This window comes from Cololabis saira, chromosome 6, assembly GCF_033807715.1.
Source record: "Cololabis saira isolate AMF1-May2022 chromosome 6, fColSai1.1, whole genome shotgun sequence".
NCBI lineage: Eukaryota > Metazoa > Chordata > Actinopteri > Beloniformes > Belonidae > Cololabis > Cololabis saira.
The window spans coordinates 17,611,166-17,629,842 of NC_084592.1; the positions used below are offsets into that span (position 1 = coordinate 17,611,166).

General features: G+C 36.4%; 1 protein-coding gene across 1 annotated transcript; it reads right to left on the reverse strand.

The window, feature by feature from the left end:
- Positions 1–1,475: 1,475 nt before the first annotated feature.
- dnai1.2 (dynein, axonemal, intermediate chain 1, paralog 2) lies at positions 1,476–14,796 on the reverse strand. Its single transcript, XM_061724450.1, has 18 exons — positions 14,721–14,796; positions 13,384–13,464; positions 12,945–13,068; positions 12,617–12,672; positions 12,300–12,458; positions 12,068–12,127; positions 11,803–11,946; positions 11,523–11,607; positions 11,320–11,425; positions 11,160–11,203; positions 10,779–11,026; positions 10,596–10,685; positions 9,867–9,948; positions 9,678–9,757; positions 8,473–8,621; positions 7,396–7,495; positions 5,435–5,620; positions 1,476–1,614 (listed from the first exon to the last, which is right to left on the reverse strand). Exons 1-18 carry the CDS (start codon positions 14,775–14,777, stop codon positions 1,513–1,515), a joined length of 1,953 nt encoding a protein of 650 aa, XP_061580434.1. The 5' UTR covers positions 14,778–14,796; the 3' UTR covers positions 1,476–1,512.
- Between the last annotated feature and the right edge of the window lie 3,881 nt (positions 14,797–18,677).

Genomic DNA, 18,677 nt, shown 5'->3' on the forward strand with positions numbered 1-18,677 from the left:
ATGGCACTTTCACCCCTTTCCATCTGAAGACCATGGGGGTGTTGATTCTCATCCCAGCTGCTTGACATTTGGCTGTGATCCGCTCCTGTGAAAGTTTCAGGTCATGGACTAATGCCAACAGAACTAAATCACCTGCATACAGCAGAGACCCGACTCTGTGGATACCAACTCCCCTACATCCCTCAAAAATGCCTTGAAATTATATCCATAAAAGGAATTAACAGAATCAGTAGCAAAGGGCAGCCTTGGTGGAGTACAACTCTCACTGGAAACTAATCTGACTTACTGCCAGAAATGCCTACCAAGCTCTGGCACTGAATGTATAGGAATGGACAGCCTATATTAGGGATTCACGCCAAATACTTGCAAATATTGGAAGAATGAGCAGCCGTCTCCTTCTAAAACTGTGGAAATCCAACAGCTGTTTGTGATTACAGGAAGTAAAAGGCAGAGAGGGTCTCTGGGACAGAAAGAAAATTAAGAAGGAAATGGATTTCTTAATATCTTTACCAAAGAATGTGATCATTAAAACAGACGGAAAAACAATATATGGGCCTAAAAGCAAAGTCCTCCCTGTTGATGCTATATTAAAAGGCCTTAGTGGATTCAGGGGCAGCTATTCTATACTGTGCATACCAGCCGAGATAAATTGTTTGGATGCATCCATTAATACACTAATTTATTTTTTATTTTATTAATTTTTTTATTTTGATGTTTATTTAACAGGGACGGTACATACAACATTGTCACAAAGAATAAAAAATGTGATGCATACAAGACATCTAGCTTCAGCTAATTTGCAGTCTTTGTCCCTGGTCAGGCAAAAGAAGGATAAAAGATACTGAATACGAAATACAATAATACAAATACAGTGAATAATGCAGTGAACAGATATCATAAACAAATAAACACAGCTCCAAAATTTAGATTAAAAATTGCACAAGTTAAATACATTAAACATTAGTAAAATACTGTACTGACAGTGACTTGAGAGAAGTTAATGTTCGCATTTCTGCTGCTGCTTAAGCCAATGTTTAGCTTTGGCACTAAACATCTTTAATTCTGTTTGGGATTTTATTTCTGGTGGTAAAGAATTCCATAGGTGTGTACCCAGCACTGAAAGGGATGACTGACCAAATGTTGTCCTGCATCTTCTAATTTTACAATTTTGGTTGCTCATGCTCCTTGTCATTGTCCCACATTATTCACGTTATTCTATATTCCTGTTCAAGTTGTTCAGCAATGTTTTGCTTTAGGTTAAATCTTGATCAGCTTGTATTGCTCATATGGACACAAGTTAAAAACATCCCTGAAGAGAATGTCATCCAGATTAAATAATTTAGAATTCAAATTTTGCTTGGTTAGATATCATCAAGAAGAACAAACAAATTCTGCATTATTATTTTATTATTAATAATGAACATTCCCACGGACAAGAAAATTCTGAAATTTTTTTTAAATGAGAAACAGGAATTGTGTTGTCGTATTCGACTGAGAATCCTGCTGATCTCATTAAACGTTGCTTTCTTCTGGTTTCCTCAGTAGGTTGAGAATTTGGTCCATCTTGGCCACTTGTTCTTCTGGACTCTCACTGACATCCTGACCCTTCTTGCCCTACACAGATACACAGTCACACACACACACACACACACACACACACACACACACACACACACACACACACACACACACACACACACACACACACACACACACACACACACACACACACACAGAAATATAAAATCAATCAACATTTACCTTGCCCAGTAATAAAGGACAGGCTGAAGGCTGACTAACACAAGGACAACCCCACAAAGACGAAAAGAACTTACAATGATTGTAAAGTCATTTGTGTTTAAATTGCTTTCCGCCGTGTTGTGAAAGGTGTTACAAAGACAAGAGCCACTGCATAAAGTACACCACCACAATGAACACAAGATAAAAGCATTGTGTATTTAGAAACACATACCCACGTTAGTCACGGGCAACTTTACTTGATTATTCAAACAGAGGTGGAATTACCTCTTCTGAGTGAGAACATGTAACAGGTCTATTGTTGTTCGAGGCTTTTCTCATACCAAAATGAAATTTGAATTAAGAAGCTCAGTGAAACTGGTCATGCTCAAAATGACATGATTATAACTATCTTGATCAGCGAATGTGTTATATCTTCCCTGTAAGAGAGAAAACACATTGTAGCATGTTCAATTCAATAATATTTTCTAATAATTCAAATTTTACCCAGATGGGGTGGGGGTGGGGGATCTGGCCGGAATAACGTGAATTAGGTGAAAAAAAGCGGCCTGCTCACTCCTCAAGTTAAGAAGGAGACCTGAGTTCAGTGCGGGGCTGGAGGATGGTAATGCCCAGGACTGACTTAGGTAGGTTAAAATCGGAAAAAATCGGGGATAAAAATATTTTAAAAAAAAGGAAAGAGAGGATGAAGAAGAGAAAGGGGAGAGACATAAATATTGTCAAAGGTACAGAAGAAAGCTATACTATTAATTATCCATTAGCAGGAGAACTAAGAGTTTCATGCACATTGCTAGCTGGTGTACTACAGAGACGACTATATAAACATGCAGACTGCTGGGATGGTCAAAGGGTGGGACTGCAGGTCAGCATGCAGCTCTGTAAACTATAGTCTGCAGACATGTACAGAAGAGAAAAGGAAGGGGCAGACCAGCACAACAAACTACAAAAACAATGGAGGACAGTTATGCTTATGATATACTTCTAATTAATAACTGGGGATTGAGCCAAAGAAAGGAAAAAGAGGAAAGCAAAAGGGGTGAGGGGCACCGCTCAATGGATCATGTTGGTGTCCCCCTGCAGCATAGGTCTATAGCAACATATCTACAACAAAACTATGTTTTAAGACAAGCTGCTGTAGTCTTGTCCTGTAGCTGCATCAATGACTACTGGCCATAACACACTAGAATTTACACTAACTATAGGCTTTACTAAACAGAAACATTTTGAATTTGGTTTCAAAAGTGGAATTGGTGTCAGCCTCCTTTACCCAAACTGGTAGTTGCTTCCATAGTAATGGTTACTGATAGCAGAAGGCCCGTCCTCCAAATCTATATTTGGATATTCTAGGAATAACAAGTAAACTTGCACTCTGAGAACGGAGAGCTCTATTAGGAACATAAGGTCTATCACGTCTTGTGAAAATCACGGAGTTTGGCTGTTTTGTATGGAGCCAAATCAAGGCCAAAGGTTTTGCTAATTTGAAAATAAAATTTGAACCTGAAAATTCTTTTTTACAGTTTCAATTTTTTTTTTTCAGTATCAGATCTTTTTTTCAGTTTGAAATCTTTTTATTTCAGTTTCAAATCTTTTTTTCAGTTTCAAATCTTTTTTTTTTTTAGTTTCACGTCTTTTTTTTTCAGTTTCAGACTTTTGGCCCCGATCTGGCGTGGGGGGCGTGGCATCAACTGAGAGGGGCGTGGCATCATGAGTGACAGCGAACAGAGAAGGCGGGGGACGTTGCTCAGTCCTGTTGCCTTCAGGAAACGTAGGTTGCAGAAGTTATCAGTAGAAGTATGATTCAACACTGTACACTATATTCACGTGATTGGCAGTGGAAAAAACTGATATTAGTGACACATTTCTGTTTAAAAAGCTGTTTTAGATCGTACTTGACACCAATCGCAGTATAAAAGCAATAAACTATGCAGGTGTACAGTTCAACAGCCACACTTTAAAGTTTGACATTTCCCACTTCCACATACTACCAAGTACGGTCTAAAACAGCTTTTTAAACAGAAATGTGTCACTAATATCAGTTTTTTCCACTGCCAATCACGTGAATATGGTGCAGTGTTGAATCATACTTCTACTGATAACTTCTGCAACATACGTTTCCTGAAGGCAACATGACTGAGGAACGTCCCCCGCCTTCTCTGTTCTGCTGTCACTCATGATGCCACGCCCCTCTCAGTTGATGCCACGCCCCCCACGCCAGATCCGGGCCAAAAGTGTGAACCTGAAAAAAAAATTTGAAACTGAAAAAAAAAGAAGTGAAACTGAAAAAAAAAGACGTGGAACTGAAAAAAAAAGATTTGAAACTGAAAAAAAGATTTGAAACTGAAATAAAAAGATTTGAAACTGAAAAAAAGATCTGATACTGAAAAAAATAAAATTGAAACTGTAAAAAATAATTTTCAGGTTCAAATTTTATTTTCAAATTAGCAAAACTTTTGGCCTTGATTTGGCTCCATAGTTTTGGCCTTTATATGCAAGAGATAGAATTTTAAATTGGATTCTAAATTTTACTGGGAGCCAATGGAGGGAGGCTTGGTTGTGGTCTCTTTTGCTTATTTCTGTCAGCACCCGCACTGCTGCATTTTGGATCAGGTGGAGGATATTCAGAGAATTAATTGTACACCCTGCTAATAATACATTACATAAATCTAGCCTAGAAGTTACAAACACATTAACTAGTTTTTCAGCATCACTCTGACTCTGGGAGAGGATGCTCCGCGATATTAAAGAGATGGAAAAACACTGTCTTGTAAACCTGATTAATATGCTGTTTAAACGACAAATCCTGATTGGATATAACTCAAAGGTTTGGCACAGTTCCTAAGGTACTGGTATTTGGGAGCAAAAAGAATAACCTGTTTTTTATCAGAATTTAGGAGTAAAACGTTAGTGGACACCCACATGTCGTCAAGACATGCCTGAAGTTTGGCTATAATGGTTCTTTTTCATCTGGCTTCATAGACAAATGCATCAGCATAGCAATGAAAACCGTGGTTCTGGATAATACTTCCCAAGGGCTGCATGTATAAACTGAAGTTTTGCCCGAGCACTGAACCCTGGGAGACACCATGGCAGACCCCTCGTCTGTGCAAAAGAAACAACCCTACAACCCTACCCTTTTAATCCGTACAACATGCTCTAACTTGTGCATTAAAATGCTGGTCTACAGTATCAAAAGCAGCACTGAGGTCCAGCAGAAACTAGTATGGACACAAATCCACTATCAGAAGCTATAAGAAGGTCCTTAGTGACTCTAGCCAGCGTTGTTTCTGTGCTATGACGCATTCTGAACCCTGACTGAAAAACTTCAAATAGATCATACAGTTGGTCACATAACTGGCTTGCAACTACCTTTTCCAGAAGGTTGGAAAGGTTGGAAATTCGGCTATAGTTCGCTAAACTGTCTACGTCAAGAGAGGGTTTATTGAGTAAAGATTTAATTACTGCAATTTTAAAAACCTGAGGCACATGTCCTGAAATTAGGGATACATTGATCTTGTCCAATATTGTGGTACCAATACAAAAAAAAACAAAGCAACATATGAGCAAATTTGCAGCTGCAATGCAGTTTTATTTGCAAAGGCAAAGTTCATCTTTCCACCACTGACAGACATACAAAAAATTGTATAGTAAATTAGCTCCATTGATTGTAAAGACTTACCTTGAGCTTCTTGCGGAGGTTAGGAGGGAGTTTGAGACAAGTGACACGGGCTTGGTCATCCCCCACTATGATGACAGGATGGATGGGATTGAACTCAACACATGTCAGCCTGGTGTTCTCGCTGGAAACTACGGCCTGCTCTAGCACGGCCTCATTTCTGTTGATGTTGACGTCAAATACGTGAACCTAAGAGAGAGGGATCGTTACAAGTTATTTTCTTCAATTTCCCTTTTAGTAATTTTTTTTTCTTTAAAAAAACGTGTTAATAAATATAAATTAAAATCTAAAAATAAGATAAAATAGCCCAGTTAGGAATGTTACCTAAAAAATGAGGAAGTAATGAAGGTCTTCAACATGTTCACACTAATGGCTTTTATCTTTTGTGTGAAAATGAGGATGATACACAGCTCTCTGACCATCTAATAATAGAAATGTTGTTCCCATTAATTTACTGTGTGCACTATACAAGTAGATGAAAATGTGTGTTTGTGTGTGTGAGTTGGCACACTAAAGGATGCTTGTGAGTTATAGGCATCTCAAATCAGTTAAATCCAGATGACAGATTCTCTTTTACAATAAATTTAGACAATTTGTGTGCACCCTTTGAGCCCATTGGTAACCATGATCCACTTTTCTTTTCATAAGGATTATTAAGCCTGGCCTACTAAGGTTCACACTTGTATTGGGACAAAAAATAATACACTCTTTGTTACCAACCATCAAATTCGAACAGGGTATATGGACAGCAATAGTGATTTTTATTGTTCATTCTTAGGACGAATATAGGACTGTTTGCCATGAGCCACTGTAGTACACACTGACTGTACTTTTAATATGTCTTAATATGGCCTTACAACGACAAGAACGAGTCATCTCGCATTGTGTACAGCTGATAACCCGTTGGTCAGTCTGGGCATCCAAAAAAACCTAATCAAGAACTTCCTCTCAAATTATTTTCGTAGAAAAAAAAGAGCAGACTAGAACATGACCAAAACATCCTTAGATGAGGACAGGCCATTCCTGAAGACATGACAAACAAACTAGATGCTACATTTCCAGACAAACAAGTGGGTACAGAAGAGCGCAACTTCAACATCTCACCATATACAAAAATGTTAATTTTTAAACAGTGTCTCAAAAATGATGTGAATTGATGGTTGTTTACGATTAGAAAGTTTGTAGTTAGTTTTAAGATTTGTTTCAATTGTTTGTTCCCTTTACAGGCCAATTGGTCTTCATGAAGTTTCTATTACATTAGAAAACATGGACAAAGCAATCCATTCAATTAAAAAAGGAAAGTTACCGGGAGGGATTGATGGATTGCCCCCAGAAGTTTATCTTCTCTTGGCACAAGGATAGATCTTTGAAACTGAATTAGTTGGTTGTTACATTAGCTGGGAGTCTTTCTCCTCAGTTTATAATATTGCTGTCATTTCTTTTTTTGTTATACAAAAGGTAGGTTACCTAATTGTCCTGCAGACATACAGTATAAGCATGGGGAATGAAGCTCTTTGTTCAGGTTTGGTGACCAGGCTGCAGAAGCAAATGCCTCATTTGTTGCATCATCAATCAGATCTTATAAAATCCAGATTAGCTTTAGATAATGTCAACCATCTGCTACATATTATAGATTCAACTCCATAGGAAAACCTGAGGGCTGCAGAAAACCTGCCTTTTTAAATCTGACTTTTAACTAATGTCTCCCTTTTTTTTATCCTGTTTTAGACTTTATATCTAAGATTTTCTGTTTAGCCCAGTTCTTAAGCACATTTTTACTGTCATTTATTGCTCGTTTCTCAATTTCTTTTACACCTTTATTATTCAATCCACCGAATTGGTTTTTATTAAGAATTTGCTGCATTTCATTTCATGAAAAGTGCTATAAATAAAGTTTGAGTGCTGCTAAATTGTTGAGTTATGCTGTGAACTGTAAAAAGTAAGAAACGAAGAAAAACTCTTACTGCTCCCTTTGTTGTCACAGCAGCAAAGACGGTAGAGGAGAATGGAGAACAGGAAATATCCCCAACATCTGCAAACAGGTCAAAAGTGAGCACTGGAGTTCTGTGAAAAAGAAAAAGATTTGTCTGATCACAGAAGATACTGGAAAGGAAGCATATAATACCGCACATCTATGAATATAAATGTTATTTGAGAACAAGTGTTATTATGTCCATATATAAAAGAACTTTATGAACGTGATGTAATATTCCATAGGAATAAGTGATTTCCCTTCAGGGATTAATACAATATTTTGAATTGATTTTGTATACAATACATTACTGTCCTCTTCCTACGTTTTTACAGGGCTGGAATACCATTTATATTCTAGCAATCACTTTTCAGAAAATGATAATCAATCCATTCAAAATAATGCTTTAACAGTTTTGTTAATGTAAAATAAGGGTACAAATAACATTGCTGTGATTAAAATATAATTCAAATGTCATGTATTAGTAACAATAATAATCATTTTAGCCTACAGATTGTTGATCTTTTATTTCTAACATACTGTACCACCATTAATGACATGTGAAACATGTCAATTTATAAATCTATAATAGTTTCCAGATTAGTAAATCCATGTCAGGATGTGTTTCTTAGCACAACAGGTTTAGGGCAATGTCGCAGCATTTTTCTATGCATTCAAAGAGCAAACTTAAGATATGACCACTGCTGATGGTGACTGTACATATTTGTTGAGACACTTTCTTATGTCCATTGTAATCCATCAGCGTTAACAAGGCGTCTAGCCAAACTCTCATTACTGAATAAAATACATTTATGAATATTTATTGCAAAGATGAGAGGAAGCACTTTTCACAAACATTATGGCCCTTTCCAAACAAACCAATCACTAATACAGAGCCATTAAAATGTTAAGGCTGTTTTTCACCCAAAACTGAGGCAAACTAAGTTTCAGTGGGAACATTCATAACTACTGAGTATTTAGAGAGAGAGAGAGAGAGAGAGAGAGAGAGAGAGAGAGAGAGAGAGAGAAGATGCAATTAAGCCATCTCATTTAGCCACATGAGTCTTACTTGATTGTGTGGTCCCACATTTTAACAGTCCAGTCTGAACTGCAAGAGATGAAAACCTTTGGATGGAAGGGGTTCCACTTTACAGTATGCACTGCATTGCTGTGTGCATCATATGTCTCCAGGAACTGGCTTGAGTAAGTCTTAGAGCACTAGAGAATAAAAACAAAAGTCTTGATTTTTTCCAAGAAGTTTTAATGAGCAAAAGACAATAGACCTGTCCAGGGAGAACCCCTGCCCTTTTCCCAAAGAGACCTGGGAAAGGTTCCAGCTTGTCCCCATGACCCGAAAATAGGAATATGCTTATAGCTAATAGATGGAGGGATTAAAGACAAATTTCTAAAAGAATTTGGTTTTAGTCATGTAAAAAGTTACATCACAAGATTCCCAGTCTTTGCAAAATATTTACTGTGACTTTGAAGTCTTGCTTAGAGTTTTATGATTTAAGAGGGTGTCATAGATTAGAATCTGCTTTTAAAGGGGACCTATTATGAAAAACACGTTTTTTCTTGCTTTAACATATATAAAGTGGTCTCCCCTCAGCCTGCCAACTCAGAGAAGGAGGAAAGCAACCAAATTCTGCAGTGTCTGTACAGCCGCCCGGATGAGCCGTCCAGTGTGATGTGGATCTACGAGCCGTTCAGGTTCTGCTCGCTTTCTTTACGTAACCAAAATGCAATTTGCATCGGTTGGCCTCCGATGCGTGAAACCACGCCCACAACTAACTCTGGCTGGAACAACAACAACAACTCCACCGGACGGACCTTCCGCCATTTTTTCGTAGCAGTGTATCACGTCATTCAGGCAGCCAATCAGCACAGTGCCTCATTATCATAGCCCCGCCCACTCAGAATCCCACATAGATAATGAGGTTAGAGACTGTGAAGATAAAGACTTGGCTCAGAGGCTGAATTTCTAATTTATTTAGCAAAAACAATCAATAGCTTGTTTTTAAGACATTCAAGGCCTGTTTAAAATAATTATAAACTAAAAAAACAGAAGCTTGACAGTGCCTTCTATAATCGAGTACATGAACAAAAGCATAAAAAAGATGGGGGGCAGCTAAAGACTTTCATTTGTCTGAAGTTTACCGAGAGTTCATGCAATTCTGAATGCAAAAGTTAGTCATATTTTAAAACTAACTTACTGTTATTTCAGAAGTGTCATGTACCCAAAACGTAAAGTAAAGTCAAATCCTTGATACATACCTTGTGTATTTTCCCGCCCTCCGTGCCAACCAAGAACAAATAGTCAATCTGTTTATGGAAGTCGAACGAGATACCGCAACCTGTACACAAAAGTCATTAAGACGGACAATGTCAAAGATATCACTCTAAAGGTAAATCCGAATAAATATTGGATAACTGTCAAAGTACAACACTTTGAATGAACTTTACCAATGATGGACATCACATCAGGTCCCTCTGGGAAAGCACTCTTCTCTGACACTCTGATAACGTCTGTGAAAAACAACTCATTCTGCAAACATGAAAACACATGTTATATAATTGTGTGTGTGTGCACACGTTTGTGTGTGTGTGTTTACAGGGTATACGTGTATATGAGCTGGTTAAAGAAGCTGAAATAATGTGTTCCTATACAGGAATACATTACAAATTCAGAAAAGAGTATAACCAAAAAGAAACATGATAACATTTATGATTTCACGAATACACAAGACAGTTCTAAAGAGTTGAATCACACAGTATTAGAGCAATCCTTTGTGATCTGTTTTAAGTTTAAATGATGCCTCACACTGAAAGCGCACTAAAGTAGGAGTTAGCACCAAGTTATATGAGGATTTGAACCTTTCCCATTTAATTCACATGAGAGGGGAAATTATGCTAACCTGAAGAGAGGAAAAAAATGGATAAAAACTGAATATTTTAAAAAGTTAAAAATACCAAAAGCCTCCGCATATCCTGAAAAAGCTGAACATTTTGATATTTCAATAGTTTTAATAGATGACAGTATGCAGAAACAACTATGTGGCAAAACCAAACACAATGTCAGCAAAATAAAAAAGAAACAGGATAAGAATAACAGTTGTTCAAAAGATTTCTCAACATTCTCCAGTTAGCCAACCATAGACTATGTTTTAATAATATAAGATAATTAATAATAACCTTGACGAGTGTCCAGGATACAACTCTGCCATCAGATGACACAGAGTAGAAATTGTGGTTGTTGTCCATATCATCTTTCTGCCAACGAACCTGTATTAAATAAGATCAAATACAAGTAAGTAAAGGTTACGTGAGTAAGATTTCAGTGAACAAAACACACACTTCTACGCCTCTTGCTGTCACCTGCCAAACAGGATCTGTGTGCTTGCCCGTCTTTGCAGTACTCTTATAAACCGGGTCAGGTTGCTTCTCCTTGAGATTGTAGACAGCAACACAGCCATCACAGAAGCCCACTACCGCCAAGTGGGAATGCTTCTCGTGGATATCAAGGCACAGGATGTCAGAAGTTGTGGGGTAGATGTATTCTGGGAAATTACAGTTCTTCAATGAGTAGAAGACAAGTAAGCCCTTCCCATTTTTAATGAAGTCATCTAGCAAGGAAGGGAACAGAAGAGAGAAGGTTATAGGACACAAAGATAAGTCATTTAGTTAAAAAAAAGTATTGACTGAAATATAAATTTACCCTCACATATTTAGCAACCGCTATCTACCCGTTGTACTTACATGATCCCATTCCCACAGCAAATTGATCTGGATATTTGCTATTCCTGGAAACATCAGATGACTCAATTAAACGTCATTCCCTTTTCTTTTGTCAAATGGGACATAAAACCCCAGAAACATCATCACTGTAGGACAGTATATAGTTGATAAGTCAATTTACCAGCAGAGGGCAGTAACAGACAGTCTTCTGACTTTGTCATACTGAAATTCCCACAAAGGTAGAAGGGTGCCCCCCTGGTGCCTGGACTCATCAGAGTATTTAAAATCTGAATGGGGATGACAAGAGAGCAGCTGGACTTGAAGAAAAGTTTAATGTATTAAATTTTATTACCCATTTTTACTTTTCATTTACATAGCCGATACCTTGTGCTGTGTCATCAAATATATTTAGATTGACCATTCGTTCATGAAGCTTGGCCCCCTTGACCAAAACATTGACATCTGCAATCTGTAGCAGAAGTAAGACAAAATATTAGATTGTACCGCTGCATAAACACCGTAAACAGCAGCATGATCTTGATGAATTTTGATTAATTGTGAAATGATCGTGAGACTAACATAAGACAAAGTAAACAAAGATATAAACTTGGCACCATTTTTGCCACAGTAAAAATGTATCAGTATGTTAATATTTAATAGCTACCTGACAGGAACCTTGCAAATGTACCTGGGTCTCCATCTGCCTAACATCGTTCTTGCTTTGTTCATTATCTTTCTTGACTTTCTGCTTCTCTTTGCTTTTTTCCTGCCTCTCCATCTCCTTTACATATGCCTCATAGATCTCCCACTGAAAAAAAAATCAGTTCTTGAAAACATCCGATGTAGAAACAAATAGTCGGTGACACACAACAATGTGAAAAGAATTCTGGTATCAGCTTAATTGTCAAAAAAGTCAAGCAATCTAGTACCTTACTAGAAGAGGCAGATAAATTGGTCTGTGGTGGCGGTTCAGTCTGACAGCGTACTTCCTGCAAAAAAAGAGCAATATACACACACACACACACACACACACACACACACACACACACACACACACACACACACACACACACACACACACACACACACACACACACACACACACACATATATAAATATATGCATACATACTGGATTACATTACATACGCCTCCTTCATACCGTCACAGGTTGTATAAAAGTCTGTGTGGCCATCTCCCAGAAGTTGAACTGATTTCTAAGTTTTTGTTCTTTATTTCCATTTTTGGAGGTAGGGCTGTCTGATTTGTCCTCATGTCCCTCCTGTTCCTCCACCTCCATCCCATCCTCTACAGGTGTAGCCTGTGGAAAGTTAACAAAAGTTATAGTTCAAGTTCAAATCTTGATTATTTTTTTTTAAACAAAAGTTGATCTGACCTCTTGTATACATTGTTTTAACAGTTATAATATATTATGACCTATACAGCTCCCCTTTCAGATTAAAAAAGAATGTATCCTACCACTGTTTCTATGTCATCCTCCTCACATTCTGCTCCAGTGTCAACTGATGCCTTCTCTAGATTAATCAGAAACATTTAATCAAGATATGATAGACAAGAAATCTGTTTTTATCTTTAAACTCTTTTCTTTTCCTTGAATTTTGTGGCATAACTTGAAAGTGACATCTTGTGGCACCAATCATGAACTACGAGGCAGAGTAACACATTCTACAACAATCTGTGGAGTAATTTAGGAAGAAAATTATTCCTTGGACTTGTGTGTTTTACTAAAAAAAAATATATACTTTTCATCCAATAGAGACGAATTTGTAGCATGCTTTGGTACTACCTTCAGGGAAACACTCCTTGACCCTCAGGCTCTTCGCCTCTTCAGACTCATGATGCAACAAGCTTCCCCCCACCACAAAATGAACAGCCCTCTGTTCAACACTAGTTGTCTTGAAGCAATGTTCCTGAAACAAACATAAAACAAAAATAATAATAATAATAATGGGAAGAAGAAAACATATTAGTTAAATCTGTGAATAATAAAATGATCAGAAAATGTACATTAATGACCACCTACTGTAAGACTATAGTTAAACAATTAACAGTAGCTGAGAGCATGTGACTTGTGATATCACGACCTGAGAGCTAATGAAAACTGTTTGCTTGCTTCACTTAACAATTTAATTTACATAGTTTTATATTTGATCAAAGGTTTTATTACAGTACACTGTCAGTGTCTTTGAATTGTATGACTCTAATCACCTGGTTGTAAACCCTACCTTGATGCTGTAGTTGATAATATTTTGTGGAGCATGTGGGTTGTTTGTTGTCAGAATCTTTGTGAGTTCTTCATCCAGCTCCTAGTCATATCAATACAGATGATTACTTTAAGAACAACGAATGGGGTAAAAAAAACTATTAGATTTATTTAAACACAACCAAGTTAAAAATGACTTATTCAGTGAACCAAAAATGTTTAAAACTTGGAAAATAAATTGTTGTTTTTATTTGATGGGACATTTTAAAGTCTCTTTTTAAAAAGAGCTTTGGCCAAGACAGGCAGTGGCTTAGAGCAGCAGTTGTGTCAAATAGCAATATATACATACATATAATACAACACAAAATATTGGAAAAATGTCATACCGGCAACATTATGGTCTAAAATGATCTCCTATTTTAACCACCTTTTTAAAGTTTTTAAAAGTCTTTATAAATATGGAAAGAAATGATTAGTCAAGGTATTTGTCGTCAGTTGTGGATGCATGTAGAATATTTAAATTATGTTTAAATTAATGTAATGAGATAAGATTCTTGAGATTCAAGTGTGTTTGGAGCCGATTTCAGTGTAGCAGGCACCATATTTAAATGTTTTCTCCATTGCAGTTTGGACTTCAGAAATAGTCAAGTCTTAGGTGTGAAGACAATAACTTACAGACCTTTTAGAAGGATCTAAGTCTGTCAGCAGAAGACTATGAATATCTTTCTAAATTAATATATGCCAGTGTCTAAGTCTATGGGAGGACAAAGCAGACTATCTAACCCCAGGGTACAAATTGCAATTTAAAAACTCATATTTATGATGAATTATTAGTTATATCACTGTCATATTTTACTGTAAAGGTTACTGAACAGGACAAAGCAAGCACAGGCCCATTAGTACTGTACAAAGAATCAGGGGATCCATATAACATATGTATCAGACAGAGAGGGACAATATGATATGCTGAAAAAAAATGAAACTATCACAATGAGGCAAAATGGCACTCAAACAATACCCCCCAAAACTGCCAAAGTTACATTTAAATGCAAAAATAATTAAGATGACTCTACAACAAAAATGGAAAGATTCAGCATGACTATAAAGGGATACAAAAATACCACACAGAGACAGAAATGTATCCAAACTTGTAATAAAACGGTTACACAAAAAAGGGCACAGCTTTAAAGCAGTCAAAACTGGGTTGGACAAATAAAAGACAGACCAGGGGAAAATAAATATGTATGAATAAATGTGGTGAGTCACAAAGTCGAAAAGAAAATCGCACTAAGCATCAAAATCATTTCATTTGAAAACAAACAATGATTATTTTTAATACATCTATGAATGTTCTCTTACTTCCTCCAGTTGATCTGCTTGCATACCGAGGTGTTTTCCATTAGACCACGTTTCCATTCCATCCCCATTGTCTTCGTCATCCTGCAATGTCACATAGTGAGATTTATGTGATTTATGTACATATGATTTAGAAAACATTTCAAAATGGTTTAAACTTAACAAACTATCACTGAATATAAACAAATAAAATTGTATTATATTTACATCAAAAAATAAAATATATTGTAAATCTAACACTAGTCTGACAACTAGTATGCAAGCATGCAAGTTAATTGGTGTAATTATCCATGAAAGTTTAAGCTGGAAAAACCACATCAACCATGTCAGTAAAAAAATATCTAAATCTATTGGTATTCATTGGCAAATTCCGTAGTTTGGTGAATGAAAATTGCTTCCCAACTCTTTATTATAGCTTGATATATCCATATCTCATTTACTATAATATTATTTGGGGAGCTACCTACTGTATAACACACATCTTCATAAACTTCATATGTTGCAAAGAAGATTCTGCAGGATTGCCACACACAGTAATTGGTCTGCTCATTCTGCCCCCTCTTTTCAAACAACTCATTATTTTACCCATCTTTAAGTTAAATACATATCAAACCTGCAATTTTATTTTCAAAGTATTTTTCCTGCCAGTTTCATTTTCTTTGCCATGTAAAGATTTTCTTTCAGTTCAACAGTGATATGCACCATTTTAATACAAGACAGGCTAATCATTTAAATCTTCAGAAGTTCCGTACTGGTCAGTTCTCCATCAGATACAGGGAAGCCCATGCTGCTGTTTATTTGCTTTGTCTTTGTTTTTAGATTGTAATCATGTATTCTGCATATTTTAAATCTTTGTACAATCTTTTGCTGTATTTTACATAGGTAGAGGCCTCGTATAAGCCCCTTGGGCTTTTTGCCTCAGCCTAGCACATTACCGATCTCTTTTTTACATTTATATGTGACTTGTTCTGTTTTTTATACTGTGCTGAATAAATAAATCTAAATCTAAATCTAAATCTAATCTGAGGAGAAGATCTGTTATTAAGATCTGTTTTTAAATGTAATTAATACATTAGACATATATATGCATCTTTAGCTACAAATGTTTCAAATGTTAGTCTTCAGGTTCAAAAGCAAAAGCAGGTTCAAAAGCAAATAAAGAAAATATTTTTGCCAAATACAGGGAAGAGGAGACATGAGGCAGTGATTGTGTGGAGATTCAGCATGATGTGTATATAAAATGGTACATATAATAATGATTATATTGTTTATAAGATTTGTATATATATATATATATATATATATATATATATATATATATATATATATATATATATATATATATATATGTATATATCTATATATCTATATATCTATATATGTTGTATATGTATATTTGTATATGTATATTATTTATAATTGCTCTGGTATATCATTTATTTATAAAGCTCAGGTATAATATTTATAATTCTCAACTATATTCATATTTATAAGGCTGAGGTATAATATTGCAATGAAGTGCTGTACTATTTTATAAGGTAATAACGGGTATAATTCTTTTTGATAAAGTAAAGATTGCTGTTATATTTTTTTCCTATTTTCAAGCAAAATTTAAATAGAAACAAGGGGTAGGACCTCATAAGTTTTTCTACTTCCTCTTACTCCTTTTATTTCCCCTTTGATTTTGTTTAATGACTGTTTATTTATATTATTTTTTGTTGTTGTTCTTGTTTTGTGGAATTGTTTTTTTATGTATGCTCGAAATAAAGATTTCAATAATATACTTACCCTTTTCTTAATGGGAGCTTTGGTTGACTTCTCACCATGTCCCTTTTGTACCTAAGTAAAAACAAAAGACAAACAATTTGATAGTTAACATGATAATAAATGTACACTTAATGGGACAGTTTGAAATTAAATGGAGATTGTCCACGTTTGTAGCGACTGCTGGCTAAACTTTAACTTACCTTCTTCGTGTGTGCAGCGTTACTGTTTGCCACGGACATTGTAGCTATAGTTTCGGTTTAAAGAGCCTTAAGAAACAGTTTGGCTTAACAAGTTTGTTTTCCACGGAGAAAATAAAAAGAGAGGAAAAAAGAGAAACTTTAAAAACGGAAAAAGGCAGCAGGAAATTGTTGCTCCACATAACTGCCGGCCACTGTGTGGCAGTTGTCATGGCAACAGCCGTCTCGTCCACACAGCTGATTACAAAGAACCAAGGCAAGGTAAGGCAAATGTATTTATATCGCACAATTCAACACAAGGTAATTCAAAGTGCTTTACATTGATATTAAAAGCAGCAAGACATAATTAGACAGTAAATGACAAATACAATTGAAAAAATTAAGAATAAGATGATAAGAAAAGAGGTAAAATAATAAAAAGCACAAGCTGTTAAAAATAAGGGCAGTAGAATACAGCAGGTAAATTTAATTTAGGAGTACGCTTGAGTAAACAGTAATGTTTTTAACCCTGATTTAAAGGAGCTGACAGTTGGAGCAGACCTCAGGTCTACAGGAAGTTTGTTCCACCGGTGAGGAGCAGAATAACTGAACGCTGCCTCACCTTGCTTGGCTCTGGTTCTTTGGACACACAACAAACCAGATCACCCAAAGTGAAACCTACCTCAATATACCATCATCAACATTCATACTTATCATCTGAATGAGTGCAATAATTTTATCAGATCATTAGCTATGTGTATTTACTAATCTACTACGTATTACTTGTTACTACTTACTACATTAATTTAGATTAGATAGTCTTTTATTCCTCCCTTAGTGGGGACATTCGCTTTGTGCAGCAGCAGTACACACAACACACACATGCTGCGAAAGAAGGATGAAAAAAGTAAAACATATGTAATTACAAAATATAAACAGTAACTATATATAGTGGAATAAAAAATAAAAGTATAATATACACTACATTCAAGAAAAGATATAAAGAATCCCTCTTTATGAGGTATAAGGATGATGAATTGCATTACAGTTTTTCACAGTTGCTAATACCCAAAAAGCAAAAATTTGGCACAATTTGCACAACCTTCACTTCATGTACCAATTGCTCGACCCAAGTTGGCACTACTTCACACTCCCTTATCTGCATTAGAGTCTGACTTTCCTTCTTTACACTCTGATGTCAATTACAAATCCCCTTGCTGTCAAAACACTATACACAATTTTCGGTTGTTGCACACAGTTCTCAAGTAAAATCTCAAAGCATCAACCTATAACACACAAATATTCAAAACACTACACACAATGTTCAGTCGTTGAACACACTTCTCAAATAAAATCTCAAAGCATCAAACTACAACACACAAATATTCAAATCTCTAAACTTTGAGGTCTGTTGGGAAATTTGCAATCAGTACTGCAGTATAAAAGTGCCTTGAGCCTCTGTTTTGTTTGGTGAACAATGGAGAACATTGGAGAGAACCAGAGAAGGAGAGAGGTAAGAGGAGGAGGAGGAGGAGGAAGAGGAGGGGGTCAAAGGGGAGGAGGAGTAGGAGGTAGAGGAGCAGGAGGGGGACAAAGAGGGAGAAGAGGAGGAGGACAAGGAGAAGGAGCAGGAGGAGAAAGAAGAAGGAGAGTTACCATCTCTAATGAGATACGGGCAACCGTGGTAGACCACGTTCTCAACCATGGTTTGAGCATGAGGGAGGCTGGCCAGAGGGTCCAACCCAACCTCAGCCGCTACACAGTTGCTGCCATCATAAGAACCTTCAGGGTGGAGAACAGGTACGAAATCTATTTGCCTTGTTTACTGTAATACTGTATATCAATAGAATACAGTGTGCTCACAGTATTTGCATTTTGCAGGACTGAAAGAGAACCATACCGTGGAGGAAGAGCACGGATTTTCACAGAGGAGCAGGAGACAGATGTTGTAAATATTGTTCGTGAGAACAATACAATCACGCTCCGGCAACTACAGTCTAGGATCCTGGCTGACCAT